The sequence below is a fragment of the Cicer arietinum genome, chromosome 2, assembly GCF_000331145.2.
Source record: "Cicer arietinum cultivar CDC Frontier isolate Library 1 chromosome 2, Cicar.CDCFrontier_v2.0, whole genome shotgun sequence".
Lineage (NCBI taxonomy): Eukaryota > Viridiplantae > Streptophyta > Magnoliopsida > Fabales > Fabaceae > Cicer > Cicer arietinum.
In genome coordinates, this window is record NC_021161.2 from 48,672,314 (window position 1) to 48,689,476 (window position 17,163).

Sequence of the window (17,163 nt, forward strand, 5' to 3'; positions counted from 1 at the left end):
TATATATATATATATATATATATATATAATTTCCCCATTTTAAATTTTTGATAGTTTAAACATTTTGTTTCTGTTTATATATCAATATAAAATTTATTCTGTAATTAGTTACTCTTTTTAATTCAATATTACACATAAATAGATCTTAATATTTTAATTAAATTGTATTTGATAATTAAAATATAACAACACCTTAAATTAACACAAAATATATAAAAATATAATTATCACAACTTAAAAATAAATAATAATGAAATCAATAATCAAAATTATAACCAAACAATGCAATTAGGTGTAAATTAAAATAAATAAGCATTATTGAAATAAATAAATTGATATAAGTAGAAAATTATATTGATGAAAAAATTTCAATTTTTTTTTAAAAGTAGTTAATGTAATATATAATTTTTTTTGTATTTTTCTTTTATTAGCGTGCTGACACATATTTATCATGTCAAATGTACCATGAAAAAAAAAAACAGCAATAAAACACTTAAAAATAATTTTTATGCTAACTTAAAATTTTTATGTTAACTTAGATATTGAAAACAATCAATCTAATATTTAATTATCATGTCTTTGTTCCTATTTGTGTGTTGATACATAAACTTATTGATGTGATGAACAAAATCGATTAAAGATGAGGAGAAAAATGTTATAATTTTTCTTAAGTAATTTGTTGCTATAATGAAATAGCATCTTTAATTATCAATTATATAATTTGTTGCTTACATTTGTCAGTTTCTTGAAAAGAAAACATTGTAAAAAGTAATTCAAAAAATACATATTAAAAATATGAAATAAATAAATTTTGCACTTGCTAAAACCATCATCAACAATTTTTCAAAGTATCCTATTCCACACAATTTGCGTAATTTCATAAATTCTACTTATATTCTATTTCTTTAATAAAAATGAAAATATTTATCTATATCAGCATTCATGCAAACAAGACACTCATTTTAGAATATAAAACCTATAAGTCTAACAAATGACAAATTAGAAAATTCTACCAACTAAAAATAAAATCAAATAGTCACGTCTCATTGTTCACTGTTACTAAATTTTCTTGTAAAAAAAAACATTGTTTTGAGTTTTTTTCATAAAAAATAAGATAAATAGTAGATGCAACATGCAGTCTCTTAACTTAATTTCGCTTTAGTCATTTTTCTTGTTTTTTTTTTATTTGATCATTTATTTAAATTTTAAATGATAATTTAATTTTTTATATAATAATTAATTTTATGAATTTTGTTTAAATAATTTTATAATTTTTTTGAATTTTTATAAACATAAAATATAAACATAAAATAATTTTATAAATTTTATGAACATTATTAACATTTTAAAACATAAAATATCAAATTATTATTTAAAATTAAAATATATGATCAAATCAGAAAAAAAAATAGTTAAAATGGTAATGAAAATTAAGTTAAAGAAATGCGGTATTTAATTTAAAAAATATTACTTTGAACCACTTTGATTACCGCACCAACCCTTCTTGTAATTACTCTTAACATTGTTTTCAGGAATACCAAGGCATCTTTGCTATAGTAGAATGTTCATATTGACTCGAAATAGAACTGAGATCCAAGTTTTATATTCGATTCATCGATTGTTAATGGCGATGAATATGTTTGATCGTTAACCAGCAACATTCATTATTCAGTATCAAATTTAAGCATCATATCAAGAACCACAAACAAATTTATTCTGCACATGTACCCCAGCAGAAAGAATCATGTGATCTGCTTCAACCAACTTGATTTTTTGGGCAGAGAAATGGAGGAACTTCGAAAAAAACTAGATTTTTCGACAGCATCTTCAGCACATAGGATAGGTGGTTCAAGATTCTTCATATTGTAATCGACAACAACAGAGTTTGCAGCCATATCTGCAACCTAAAAAAGAAATTTGTATAAACAACTTAATTGGACGCTTATTAAAAGTGTTTATAAGATATTTCTATAACATATGATAAAACAAAATCAAACTCTTTTCATAATCTATCTTATAGAGCTTATGGAAACAAGCAAGCTGAAATCAGCTTATGAATGAATGTATTACATGTATCCATCTCTAAAATGAAACAGAGGATCATACATTTTGGAACAAAATAACTGATTTAAGAACACACCACAAAGGTAAGACGTTCTCGCGAACACATCTAGCAATCTCTTCGGAAAATAAAGGTTCTGTACCAAATCTAGTGTTTGCTCCAAGGTTCTTCCCACCACTGGGAATGTCTTTACTTGAATGGATGTCCCTCACTCCAGTTCCAATACTTGCCTTAGTTTTATACTTCTTATCCTTGCCAATGGTTTTGCACTATAAATATATGTTCCATGAAGGCAATTTGTTGTTAATGGAATGTCATCCACAAACACAGCCTCACCTATATATGATTTATTCAGAAATATGTACATGTTATTGAACACATACAAAACCAATTAAATATGGAAAGTAATAATTGACAGGCATCAAAACCAATGTTGTAAATCGCGGAAAATAGTAGTTTGTTCAAATCCCGCAACGTTGTGCCGCAATAGCTGCTATTTAACAATACTTTATATTAAATGACGTATCATATGACAATAGTGATAAGTTTGAATTCCGTTATACTAAAGTGTCATACCGTCGATATAGCCTCTATTTGACAACATTGATAAAAAAAAGGATAGAATAACACTGTTTGACAGAAAAGACTACATCACTAAAGCTTGAAAAATGAGATATTTCAATTTTCCAATCACAGTCAAAATTTCAGCTACACGATAACTAATGACATGAACAGATTTAAGCCAAATCAAGCAATAGGTTAGTGAACTTATTTTGTGATCTTCACAATAGTTATATGCAAAATATGAATAAAAATTATGTTAAATACTTTGAAATGTCAATCAAAATGCAAAGTTAAAAGGAGACTGTCGTCATTATGTAATTCAAAACTTGATTCTAAACAAACCTGAAGGTTGTAGCGCAGTGCCGCATTTCACGACTGCCTCGCCGATCGGACGATACTCACTGCCTGCTTCAATTACTTGATCCCCAGACGACAATTAAGTAGGAAATTTGTTATGATGAACCAGCTTCTAATTCTCTTTTAATTTAGAATCATCGACAGAAGGCGAATGAGTATATCCATTTAAATAACCATCAATTATTCTTGCAGGACTGTCAATAAGTTAAAGAACTGAAAAAGAAAACCAATTGCTAAACTTGAAAAGTAAGCATATTTTGAGGCTTCATCTTGAGGTATAATAGAGGTTGTCACCTTAAACAAGTTGACGGTGTCATATAGAATACTAACACATAACAGCTTTCCTGCTAAAAATTCCTCAACATGTTTAGCTCTGATTGCATGCTTATTGCCAAAACCACCAAAAGACAACCTAAAAGCATCTATTATAATGGTTCCATCAGTATCCTTGCATGGAGATACCTGAACAAGGAAAGCAGCATTTAAGTAGGAAAGTGCATTTCAAAAATTCCTAATCGCTCTTCAAAGTCATAAAGCAAGAAAGACAATTCCCAAGATCTGAAGCTTGAAGTCTCAAAACAACTCCCCTAATCACTCTTCAAATTCATAAAGCAATTAATAAAATTCAGAAATATTAAGTGTTTAGATTCCATGTTAGTTCTAGACCTATCATTTCCAGTTTAAAGTAAATTTCTGAAAAGCAGCATGCAAGAATATACTTTGACTTGATCCGTGTGCTATTCTATAATAATTAATAACTCTGCAAACACATTATTTGAAATTCAACATACAAATTACAAATAAGAGTTAAAGGGCACCTTTGGCTCATCAGAAAGCGCAGCGAGTCTCTCGATTCATGGCCATATTCCTGAATGGGGATATTCTCTGAAGAGCAAAATAAAGAAGCCCGTTCAGCTGAATCAATCAGTGTTATTTAATTTCTTATGAGAGCAATTTTTCTTTGCTTTTGTTTTAGGTATTGGTCTAAAAGGTACATTGCCCTGTCAAATTCTGGTAAATCAAAACAGTATCCAAAAGATTCCATCCTACAAATAATATCAACAGCACACTCCTTTTTATCATGGGAAAGAAGCAGATACACGAGGAGATGATTACAAATCATTGGCCTCAAAAAGAAACCAGTGTCCAGACTGTAAAGAAATATTTTTACTGCATCGTCTAGCCTCCTTTCCTTACAGAGACCTTTGATCAAATGTACACAACTTGTAGCGTTGATTGTGATATTGAACTCGATGAGAACAGAGAATATAAGTAATGCTTCATCTACTTTTTGTACCTGACAGAATCCAATAAGTAAAATTGTATATGGAGCTAAATCAAAATCTCTGGCCTTGAAGTCTAGTTCTAGTAAACCTCGAATCACTTGTTCCAGTTTTCCTTCGACTAAATATTTCTCCAAAGCACTGATTGAATCATTGTGTCGACTAGGAAGGCTCTTCAAATAGTCCAAATAAAGATTAAAGGCCAGTGAGACCTTGCTCATTCTACACAACCAAGTCATAACTGCTCTATAAAATGCAATGCTAGGTTTAAAGCCAGCCTTCTGAATACGCTCACAAATCTTTAAGGCATCATTTTCTCTGTTATCTAAGTACAGCCCATTAACAAGTATCCCATAAGTAACAGAATCGGGTGAGACACCCTTCTTTTGCAGATCCTCAAGAAGTGTGAAAGCACCGTGAATATTGCAAGCCTCGCAAAAGGCATTAATTAGAATATTGTATGTAATAATGTCAGGCACAACCCCACTATCAGCAAGTTGAATAAGAAACTTGTAAGCTTCCAAAAATTGCCCAGCCTCACACATTTGCTCTATCTTTTTCTGGAGACTAGTACTATCAAGGACCTGAGCAGAACCCTGAGAAAGGCTTAAGAATAACGAAGGATTTCTCCCGATCTCCATCTTGTAAAATAAAAGGCGTGCCTCCTCAAGTTTATCAGCCTTGCAAAGTCCATTTATAAGAACATTGAAGGTCACAACTGAAGGAATACATCCAAGCTTCTCCATCTGATTAAATACTTCTTGTGCATCCTCAACCATCCCTCTCTTACACATTTCACATATGAGAATGGTGTGTGTGTAAGCATTGCGCTCAGACATCTCAAGATAAAGAGACATCGCTCGATCCAAAAGACCCATGTCACATAAACCTTTAAGCATGGCATTGTAGCAATGAACATCGGGGGTTAAACCTATCCGAACCATCTCATCTAACATCCTAGCAGCTTCACCAATCCTACCCCCACCCGACAAACCACGTAACATAATGGCATACGAATGACCATCAGGCTTAAAGCCCGCCTTAAACATCCCCGCATACCACGCAAGCGCTTCACCATATCTTCTAGCCCTAAAAAACGAGTGAATAAGGGAACAATATCCAATTAGGTCAAGAGAGAAACCATCTTGCTTAATAAATCTAAGAAATGAAACTGCGTCATCAAGCCTCCCAAGCTTACAAAACCCATGAAGCAAAGTATTACAAGAAATCAAATCAGGAGAACACCCATTTTCCTTCATGAGACTAAACAAACTATGTGCCTCATCAACATTTTGCGTCTGACACAAACCATAAAGAATAGAATTAGAAGATATAGCATCAGGAACAAAACCAACTTTCTGCATTTCATCAAGCACCTCACGTGCACCTTTAATATTACCACTTTTACAAAACCCGTCAATCAACATATTATAAGTATGTTCATTAGGAACACAATTGGATTTAAGCATAGTATTATACAATGCAAGAGAAAGAACAAACAACTTTTGCCTCAACACATCTCTCAAAATTGTGTTATAAGTATGAGCATCAGGCTTAACGCCGAATTCGCGCATTTTAGCAAATGCATTGATGGCATTTTCGGTGTGACCGGAATGAGAATAAAACCTAATTAAAGCTCTAATGGAACCTGAAGTGATTAAAATTCCTTTATCTTTTAGAAGGTGAAGAGCATCCCAGTAAAAGGAATGACAATTGTTATGGGAAAGGACACGGGTTACGGAGTAATAGGGTTCATTTTTGAGGGAATCGAATTTGAGGGCGATCCAGAGGCAGAAACGGAGACCTGGGTTGTTGGAGGAAACGGATAATGTTGTAAGGGAATTGGTGAAGCAGGGAATGTGGAAAGGCTTCTTGAAATTGGAGAACGACAACATCACTACTCAAACGGAATGGAGATTCAAATGTGATATGGGAGGTTCGTTGGTTTCAGTTTGGGTACGGCGCTGGTACGAGGTTGGGGATGAAGGACAAAGATAGATGATAAAAAACGGGTCGGGTAATGCGACCCCAATCTACTCGATTGCGGTTTTGTTTATACTTCTCGTGATCACAGAATATTTGAGAATAGGCTGGGTCTGAGATACGCTTTGATAAGTCCAACCTGTTATAGGTTTACTTTGTCGGTCTGAGTCTTAATTTTGATAGAAGCCTGATATGACATGTTAGTCTATTTAAAAACTTATTTTATTTTAATATTTTTTAATAATAATATGTCAATGAAATTAAGTTCTATTTTGATATTTAACATCACATTTTGAAGAATGTGATTTTATATACATTATACTTAAATTATATTTTATAATAATACATTTAAATATATCAAAAACTAAATGAGGTTAATATGCGTAAATTACTAAAAATTGAATATATAATAAAAAGATTAAATTTAATAGTAAACAAATATTATTTGTATTTATTTAAATGGGTTGACCTAATAGGCCTAAAAGACTTGTGGTCTGTAGTCTGACATTTTTAACTAAATAGACTTTGTTAGAAATCTTGGTCTTATCTGTTTAAGAAAAAAATTTGACCTAACTTGAATCTGACGTTGACTAGGCCGTAGGCTCCTGTCGGTCGGTTTGGCCTATTATCATCTCTATTCAAGAGGTTTCTCTCGAATGCCACATATATATTTTAGTTTTGGGGGTGAAGGATATATGAGTCCATTTTTCAACTCTTTCATTTCTTTTATTACCAATGCCAAAGTTTTAAAACTATAGGCACAATTTCATTTTAGTCCTAACTATTTTCATACAATTTACAAATAAAGTTTTAAATATACACATACAATTCTTTCGTATATGGGCCTAAATATTTTCATGCTTAATTTAGACTCTTAAGTATATGTTTTAGCGAATTTTTTATTTTGGGTTCTATCTTCCTCCCTTCTGCCCTAGACTAATCGAACAAAATTTATCTCCAATTTTTGTTAGGGTTCAAATATATATCTCCATCTCTGTTGCTCACGAAGCTTTTGTTTCGACTATGAATCTATTCATATATATAAAATAATTAATATAATTAAATAATTATTAATATATAATAATAAAATATTTAAATCATTTATGTTATAAAGATGAGATATATAAATATATATATATATATATATATATAATTTAAAAATAATAATAGTTTTACAGACGAGACGGATTTGGGGCAGATATCAACCCAAAATCCACTATGTCCCAAAAAATTTATTTCGGAAAAATACATACCCACCCACACCATGTCAAAGTGGATTTTCCCTTTCAAAATTGGAACAAGTTCAGGTGGATAATGACATATGCGGGTTGTATTGTCATGCTAATCCCTACTCGATTATAAGCTAATAAACATACTCCTTTCATTTATAAACAAAGTGGAAATCTGCTTTAGTCCATCATAAAAATTGCAAGGCTTAATTTAGTTCTCAAGAAAAATAAAAGCAATTGTTAGTCACTTATATCAACTATATATCACTCACTTTATTCTCTAAAGTGGGCAACTCAATTTAGAGAAGATTTATCCTTGTTAGTCACTTATATCAACTATATATCACTCACTTTAGAGAAGATTTATCCTTGTTAGTCACTTATATCAACTATATATCACTCATTTTATTCTCTAAAGTGAGCGACTCACTTTAGAAAAGATTTATCCTTCACTTGAAATATGTACACTTAGCCCATGTTTGGTTGCACATTGACTCTTATTAGATGAACAATTAATGTTAACAATTTTCTTACATTATTTTCTATACATCAATTATTGAGTAAATCATGCAAGTCCCATTTAATAACATAGGCTTGCTTTTTTAACAAGATTCAAATGGAATTCATCTAATGACAACTTGAAAAATGTTATAAATAATGCATTGCATTGTATTGGTAGCTTTCATTTACATGATAATAATGATGTATGATTGAAGCCTTTTACTTGTTGTCCATTTTCCATTTCAAGTATCTCTGTACAATGTCTAGTCCACTGAGTTCCTTTACAACAGGCATGGTTGCAGGTACCCCCAACTGAAATGTTGAATCTGATCCATCATCTAAGTTGCTCCATGAAAGAAGCTGTTTCCTTGCTTCTTTGATAGCTGATCTTGTGGCACAGTGAACAGAAGCTGCTAGAAGCAAAGGAGGCTCACCAGATGCTGCAGCAACAAATATCAAAATAATTTATTCAAGATTTCTAAACCAACATAATTATAACTAGAGTTTCCTTAATCTTACTCAAGTAATGCTGCAACATGCCTACATCAGTTTCTTTAATCAGTTGTTCATATTAGTTGAAATGATTTTTACATGTTCCAAATGCTTATAATTATATGATGAGGTTTGATACAAAACAGTTTATTTTAAAGTTACTATTATGGAGCTATGTAGCACATACACTTAATGTGTCCAGTGTCCGATACGTGTCGTCATCTGATACTAAATGTATGTACAATACGTGTTGATGTCTGATTCCAAAGCATTTGGTTACATTTAATGGCTTCTATTTTTTCAAATTATTATCGGCGACTACGTATCAGTGTCATGAATGGTTTTCGTGCCAGTGCTTCATAATTATGGAGGCATAACATCAAAAAAATTTAATAATCCTCAGTTTTTGGAAAAACAAATGTGAAGACAAAAATTTACTATTGATGTTTTGGAAAAGTCCTAGCTAGCTAGGTCATAGCTAGGTCATACCCTTTGAAGAGAGAACTCTATGTTGGTGATGCTCACTATTGAGGATTTCAACATTAAACTGTTGAGGAATAGTGTCTATTGTTGGGATTTTGTAGTTCCATGTGCCATCTGCCAACACCAAACCATCAAGGTTTGTTTCATATTCTTCAAGCATGAAAAATCCTAACCCTTGTATGAAAGATCCTTCAATCTGCAAGATGCAATTATATGATTAACAAAGGAGTTTTGATATTTGGTAACTTAATAAACTCATTCATGAAAACTTACCTGTCCTAAATCCACAGCAGGATTGAGACTTTGTCCACAATCATAAATAATATCTGTTTGCAAAAATCTGGTTTCTCCTGTCAGAAGATCTATTTCCACCTGAGAATCAATTTCCATTATTTAGCATTGAGCATTATTACATGATAATTTGGTTCATTTACTTCAGTAATATGGCTTGTGTGACAGTATCACACGAGAAATTTTTACATTGAATGGATGAAAATTATAATGAATAGGAGAGAATTTCCATTTGATTCAACATATGCATAAGAAATAAACTCGCCTCACTAACTGCAGCACCATAATTGATGTACTTCATGGAATTATAACTAGGTACAAAAAATGAAGATGCTGATAAATTCACAGCTTGCATGTATGCCTGCATGTTAGTGAACTGTCAGTAACATGGTATTATCTCCATCTTAATTATAAGTAAAAATATCTAACTTTACATTTATTGAGAATTTTAGTTAACAACAATTAATTTTCCTAATCTAATTAAAAAAATAACTACTAAAATATAATTTTTGTCCTTTATCTTTTATCTAATATTCGTTTTGGTCATTTATCTTCTTTAAGATTTATTTTGGTCATTTATCTTTTTGAAGTGTGTAAGCGTTAGTCTTTTCTTGCAGTACCTTGAATATAAAATGAAAAAAGTGTTGACTCATCAATGATAGTTCGAGATGGCATAAGTATTGTCTCTATTGGCACAAAAAATCCCAATAATTTGCTTTGAATTGATGTTTTCTTCAACAAAATTCTCATTGTAAAAATAACAAGTTAAAGACAACTATCGACGATTTAAAGACTAGTAGGGAACTTTGGATGTCAATTGAGACAGATACTATGCCACCTCAGATAACCATTTCTATGTCAGTATTTTTTTCTATGTCGTATTTAAAAATACTGTAAAAAAGGACCAACATTTGTCAATTTCAAAAAGATAAAACAACAAAATGAATCTTAAAAAAGATAAAGGATCAAAACGAATATCGGAAGAAAAGTATATTTTAACCAAAAGTAATTGTATTTCTCAAAGAAAAAGAGCCTTTATTTGACACTATCTACCTGAAGAATAAGAGTCTCCCACTTGATAGAACCATTTTCCTCCTGAAGCTTCTTCTTGATAGGCATTAATCTTTCAACCAAGACATTGCAGCTAAGTCTAACTGCTTCACAGCTTGATTCTGATGTAGTACTCCCAGCAGTTAATCCACCTTGAATCAAGCTCAAGCTATCAGATTGTACAACTCTTACTTTATCCAAGAGACTTCCATTTCCATCGCATTGAATCGAACCGAGCACGAACGCAGCCATTTGTTTCACCTTTGTCCATAAACCCTGACCCAATTCAATTCCTCCAACTTCAACAACAACAGAACCATCTGATAAAATACCAACTTTTCCTGGAGTTGGTCGTAGATTGAGCTCATACAACGCTGGTACTCGAGATATTCCCCTTTTCTTCCATGTGTTGATCCTGTTGAACTCTTTCACTTTGTCTACTCTATGTTCATAGTTTGCAGAAACAGCTAACTTGTTCCATATTAATGGCATGGTGTACTCAAGAGGTTCACCGTAACAGTCTTCATAGAATGCCTTAAGACTTGTGTAGGTGTGAAGATTAATACTTCTGACAGAATCTACTTCCATCGAAAGCGTATCTGCAACGTTTTCTATTATACCTTCGGCGATGAATGATCCCTGCACATCGCCCGGGGCCCTCATTGCAGATCTACTAGGATGATTTGTTCTGCATAATTTTATATCAAAAGAGAGAGCCCCCCAGTCGTACTTTTTAAGCGCACCGACTATGTTGCGTGGCATTATCACGCTAACATCGGGATAAATCCCGGAATTGACCAATATCTTCAGTTCTAATGCAGTAATCTTGCCATTATTCTTAAACCCAACATTGTATGTTATCTTCATTGGATGCCTTCCCCCGGCCATTATCATATCCGTCTTTCGATTTAGATACATTCTCACAGGTCGCTGTAACTTGTGTGCCGCGAGTGCACATGATGCAGCAGCCTGCAAATGAAATCACATGACACACACACAGATATAATAAAATAGTGATAGAGATTTTATAGTAAAGAATAAAAAATGTAAAAGCAAAAGTAGGAAAGAACTAAAAACTTACAGCTATAGATTTTAAGCCTTTTCCTCCAAAACCTCCACCAACCCTTCTTGTAATTACTCTAACATTATTTTCAGGAATACCAAGGCATCTTGCTATAGTAGAATGTACAAGCTCAGGGCTTTGGCTTGAACTATAAACAGTAATGCAGTTGTCTTCATCTGGTACAGCGAGTGCAGTTTGCGTCTCCATATAGAAATAGTATTGAGATCCAAGTTTGATCTGCGATTCATCGATAGATGATGACAAGGAATATGTTTGATCAATAACCAACAACATGCGTTTGCAGAAGTAAACTTAAACACGATATCAAGAACTTGTGCGTGTACCTCAGCAGAAAGAACCTTGTGATCTGCTTCAGCCATTCCTTTTGATACATCACCAATTTGATTTCCTGGACGTAAAAATGGAGGAACCTCGAAAAAACTTGATCTTTCAACAGCATCTTCAACACGTAGGATAGGCAGTTCAAGATTTTCGATACTGTAATCGACAACAGCAGAGTTTGCAGCTATATCTGCAAGTTTCTGAGTATCTGCAACCTAAAGAAGATATTTGGATAAACAAATTAGGCGTTTATCATATAAGTGGTTATGTATAAACTATTTATATAACAAAATATAAAATCAAATCAAATTGTTTCAATATAAGCTATAAGCTGTTTTCATGCGATATCTTGGAGAGCTTATATGCATGTCAGAAGTTTTTCCATAAGCTCTCTCAAATAGTCTCGCAATTACTTATGTCAAAATATAAATTCAAATACGTTAATCCAAGCAGGCCCTAAATGGAAGTATTACACGTATCAATCTCTTAAATGAAACAGAAGATCATACATTTTGGATCAAAATAACAGATTTAAGAACTCACCACAAAGGCGAGACGTTCACCAACACATCTAGCAATCTCTTCAGCAAATAAAGGTTCTGAACCAAATATACTGTTTGCTCCAAGGTTCTTTCCACCATTGGGAATGTCTTTACAAGAAAGGATGTCCCTCACTCCATCCAGTTGCAATTCACTCCCGAGTTTTATACTTTTTATCCTTGCCAATGGCTTTTCACTATAAATATATGTTCCATGTAAACAATTTGTTGGTGATGGAATGTCATCCACAAACACAGCTTCACCTATATGTGATTTATTCAGAAATATGTACATGTTTAAATTGTTAATACACATACAAGATCAATTACATGTGAAAACTGAAAAGTAGTAATTGACAGGCATCAAAACCAGCGTTGTAAATCGTGGATAGCAGAAAATAGTTGTTTGTTCAAATTTCACAGTGCTGTGCTGCAATAACTACTATTTGACAATACATAAATAGCATATTCCTTAACAACAGTGATTAATTCAAATTCCTTTATGCTAAAGCACTATAGCGCCGCATTTTAAGCCAAATCAAGCAAGTGGTTGTCTTCAAAATAGTTAGATGGCAACCAATGACAGTAGGAAGCAAAATACGGATAAAAAAATTATGTTTAATACATTGAAATGTCAGTCAAAATAAAAATTAAAAAGGAAACTGTCATCATTGTGTAATTTAAAACTTGACTCTGAACAAACCTGAAGCTTGTAAAGCAGCACCGGATTTCACGACTGGCTTGCCAATCGGACAATATTCACTGCCTGCTTGAAGGATTTGTTTCCCCGACGACAATAAAGTAGGAAATTTGCTATGATGAACCTGCTTCTGATTCTCTTTTATGTTAGAAGCCTCGACAGAAGGCGGATGAGTATATCCATTTAAATAACCATTGGTAATTCTTGCAGGACTGTCAATGAGTGAGTTAAAGAACTGAAAAAGAAAACCAACTGCTAAACTTGAAAGGTAAGCCTTTTTCGATGTTTCGTCTTGAGGTATAATCGTGCCAGTAGACGTAAACAAGTTGACAGCGTTGTACAGAATGCCAACATTTAACAACTTCCCTGCTAAAAATTCCTCAACATGTTTAGCTCTGACTGCATGCTTATCCCCAAAACCACCAAAAGACAACCTACAAGTTTCTATCATAATGGTTCCATCAGTATCTTTGCATGGAGACACTTGAACAAGGAAAGCAGCATTTAAGTATGAAAGTGCATTTCCAAGAGGTCGAGACGAAGCTCGGTAAGTTTCAAAGACGAATCTACTTTTAGTCTCCGAAGATTCACTTTTTTTTAGTTTCATATTTGGAATTTTAATGCTTAAAAGCACACTTTCCAAACCGAGTGGCGGTCTATCCAAAAAATCCTCCAATGCAAGCCATTCAAACTTTGCACCAGTCATTATGTGAACCATTGAATCAACAGCAAGAAGTACAGTAGCGATGTCCGAAGGAAAACGATTCTTTTGTGCCATCACCAAATTGCCACCTACACTAGCCGTATTCCGAATAAACCCCGAGGCAACTTTGTTCATATGATCAGATATTTTTTCAAGTATCATTACAAAATCTGACATAAAGTTACTGTTGCTTTGCTCCTTTAGTATTTCAATAGCTTTAGATATACTCACTGCTGCTCCAATTTCAATCCCTGATTGATCCTTTCTGATCTTTGAGAACTCAGATATTCCCTTTAGATCAATATACTTATCATAACCTTCTCTATCTTTGTAATATCCCATACCTGTGTTACTGACAACAAGTTTCATCCTGCTTCCATTGGCATTATCATGGTTTAAATCCAATAAGCTCTGAAGCTCATTTAAACTAGTAGGTTTGTGCCAACTGTGTTTCTCAGAATCCAAGAACAAATCATGCTTAATATCCTTCAAAAACATAGGAAATTTGATATTCTTGTGATGATGATTGTATCGAGGCAAGGTACTAAGCTTTAAGTCTTTGCTATCTCCCTTTTTCCAGAAAGAGTTCAATCCCAAATCCTCCATATCAACATCAGCTGCAAAACTTTTGCAGGCATCAGCAATAGGTCGATAACCGGTGCATCGACAAAGGTTACCTGCAATAGCCTTTTCAGACTCCGAAACAGTGATTTTAGAGAAACCAGAAGGTGGTTCTGGAAAATTGTTCTTTTCGGCATTGACAAGAGTTCCGAAGAGCGAAACACACATTCCAGGTGTACAGAAGCCACATTGAGAAGCATGGAATCCTGCAAACCTTTCATGAATTGGATGGAATCCATGTTTGCTATTTCCAATGCCTTCACTTGTTGTTATTGAACATCCATGAATGCTGCAAAGTAGTGTGAGACAAGAGCTTGCTGTAAAATCCTCAACTATGTCAAGCAAAGGATCATATTTGGAGATTAAAACTACACAAGCACCACAACCACCTGCAACCAAACATGCCAAAGCATTTGATAAGGATTATTGTGAGTTTAATGATAGAGCTTTGTAGCACCAACACTTCTTATCAAAGACATTTCCGGTGTCTGATGTGTCAGTGTTCTACACCGACATGACACCAACATATATGATCATATTCAATTAGTTAGTTATCTCAAATTATTAGCGACGTCGATGTGTCACTGTCAATCTCGTGTCTGGTGTTTGTGTCTCTATCAGTGGTTCATTGATAACGTGTGTAATTTTTTTTCTTCCAAATACATCGAATCATATCTCACCACGATATCATGTTGTATTTTCTAAAATATATGCAAAATATCTACATCATGACTGAATGAGTGTATGTGTAAAACTTTTCTTTTGCATATCCTTAGGCTCTAAACTATAATAAGGGTAATCAAAATTTCAATATTAATCTCTTCTTGTACTATATTTGCTTCAGACTTGTGTATTTCACCAAGTCAACATTCAGAATCATAAAAAGTATATATTATATGAATCATATATTGAAAGACAAAGAAACTATAATTTATAACAATCAGTAGGAGTATCAAATTTGCTGAACCTTAAAAACTAAAAGTCAAACATAGAGAAACAATAATAATGACGGTCAAATCAGTATCAGCTACCAAGCTTATTGAAATAAAAAAATAAATCAAAATACAAAGCAGGCAGAAAAATTAAATACTATATATAAATAATATGTATGATATAATATACCTTCACCACAACCAAGTTTGACACTCTTGAAGCGAGTTTGAGTACGCAAGAACTCAAGCAAAGTTGTTGATGGGTCAACTTTGGATAACTCAAACTTGTCACCATTAACACAAAAAATTAGTACACTTGAATGATTATTCTCACTCTTTTTCAAATCCATACTTCACTTCACTAACTGATTTTTAGTTTTCAGACAAATATAACTTCAAACTCTAATCTATATTAATCAATATGTAAAATTTCTATTTTTGTGTTTCTAGGAAGTGGTTAGGCTTTTAGTTCCCTTAATTGTTCCTTAATTTTTTACATTAAATATAATTAATATTTTTATTTTAAAAGTCAACAGTTTTAGTTTATAATTCGTAATTTTTAACAAAAAAAATGATTTAACATATTTATGTGACATATAATTTTATAATAAATAATTATTTAAATATATTAATTATTTATATATCATTAATGAAATTATAAAATAAATAATTATTGAAATGAAAATAGAAGTTTTTATACAATTTTATTACGATTTTATGAATATTAATTATTTTATATCGTTGTATCATATGTCACAGTTTTTAAAGTATGTCATATTATCATTTTTTAATTAAAAAATTAGAATAAATGACTAAAATTATTAAATTTTCAAATAGAATAACTAATTTGATAAATTAATAAAAATAAGAACCAAAATTACAATTAAATATTTTAGTTTTCTAAGAAAATAAGAAAAGGTTGTTTTTTATTTTCTTTTAAATAGTAATGATAGTGGTGAGCGTTGAACCAATAATATGAATAAAACAAATCATTATTAATAGTATAATATTATGGCTAACTTTTGTAATCTATGAGAGAGCTATAATGGTATGTCCAATTTTTTATAGAAGAGAAATTAAAAGTAGTCGGTTCCAACTCATCAGGATCATAAAAAGATTGGGTCTCAGTCAAAGAGCACTCACTATTTATATATAGAACGAAAGGGTGAATAAAGTAACATAATGATTAAATAGTTAATTGTGTGATTATAAAAAATAGTTAATTATGTTGACGGATAATTAATAGTGTCATCATTTATTAATTGTTTATTTTAAAAATTATTAACCACGATTCTATATATATTTGAACACATTGTAATTTTCAAGTATATTTAAATACTTAGAAATTATGTATATTTTTTTTACCGACTCAAAAATCATGTGTGTGTGAACGTTATATGAATGATTAATAAATAAATTTCATATATATTTGAATTTTTTTTATTAGGTTTGTGTAATTGAATATTCGAACATTGTAGTTAATATATTTAAAAGTATAGTTGATTTTGGCAAGTTGATAATTAATGAGTTATAATATTTTATTATATTTATTAATTATTTATTAAATATAATTAATTATGTATTTAAATTGTGTTAACTATGTTAAGAAAGATATTATAACAATTCAATCGGATTAACCGAAGTTGAATTGTGATACCGAAAATGAAGTTTGTAGTTATATAAGAAGAGTGAGAGGTATAGTGGAATTGAAAGTGTGTACCTTTACAATATTTACAATCATTTATATAAAGGATTCTTAAGGTCCATTGGAAACAAAAATATTTATGTACGATCAGTTTGATATTAAGGTTACCTTTGATAAAGGCCTCAAAATTTGATATTTTTTTTTAAATATGATGTATTTTTATTATTAATTTAATATATTTCGTTTTATTTTTATGTTATTAATATAATTTTTTTATTTAATTGTTATTATTATTTTTTGCAATAAATTTGATATTTTTTTTA

At 31.7% G+C, this 17,163-nt stretch overlaps 2 protein-coding genes across 7 annotated transcripts; both read right to left on the reverse strand.

The window, feature by feature from the left end:
* Positions 1-1,570: 1,570 nt before the first annotated feature.
* Positions 1,571-6,380, reverse strand: LOC101503263 (uncharacterized). Of its 6 annotated transcripts, none has more exons than XM_012713157.3 (4): positions 3,802-6,380; positions 2,969-3,445; positions 2,205-2,398; positions 1,571-1,904 (listed from the first exon to the last, which is right to left on the reverse strand). In XM_012713157.3, exon 1 carries the CDS (start codon positions 6,159-6,161, stop codon positions 3,918-3,920), a length of 2,244 nt encoding a protein of 747 aa, XP_012568611.1. In that variant the 5' UTR covers positions 6,162-6,380; the 3' UTR covers positions 1,571-1,904; positions 2,205-2,398; positions 2,969-3,445; positions 3,802-3,917. The 6 variants fall into 6 exon arrangements, with proteins under 6 accessions (XP_012568611.1, XP_004491150.1, XP_012568609.1 ...); XM_004491093.4 differs by having other exon boundaries at positions 2,141-2,398; XM_012713155.3 differs by having other exon boundaries at positions 2,107-2,398.
* A 1,574-nt stretch (positions 6,381-7,954) lies between these two features.
* LOC101503582 (abscisic-aldehyde oxidase-like) lies at positions 7,955-15,630 on the reverse strand. Its single transcript, XM_004491094.4, has 10 exons — positions 15,386-15,630; positions 12,943-14,652; positions 12,244-12,503; positions 11,703-11,915; positions 11,377-11,595; positions 10,299-11,264; positions 9,511-9,606; positions 9,228-9,326; positions 8,961-9,150; positions 7,955-8,419 (listed from the first exon to the last, which is right to left on the reverse strand). The coding sequence occupies exons 1-10, from the start codon at positions 15,543-15,545 to the stop codon at positions 8,199-8,201; spliced, it is 4,134 nt and encodes a 1,377-aa protein (XP_004491151.1). The 5' UTR covers positions 15,546-15,630; the 3' UTR covers positions 7,955-8,198.
* Between the last annotated feature and the right edge of the window lie 1,533 nt (positions 15,631-17,163).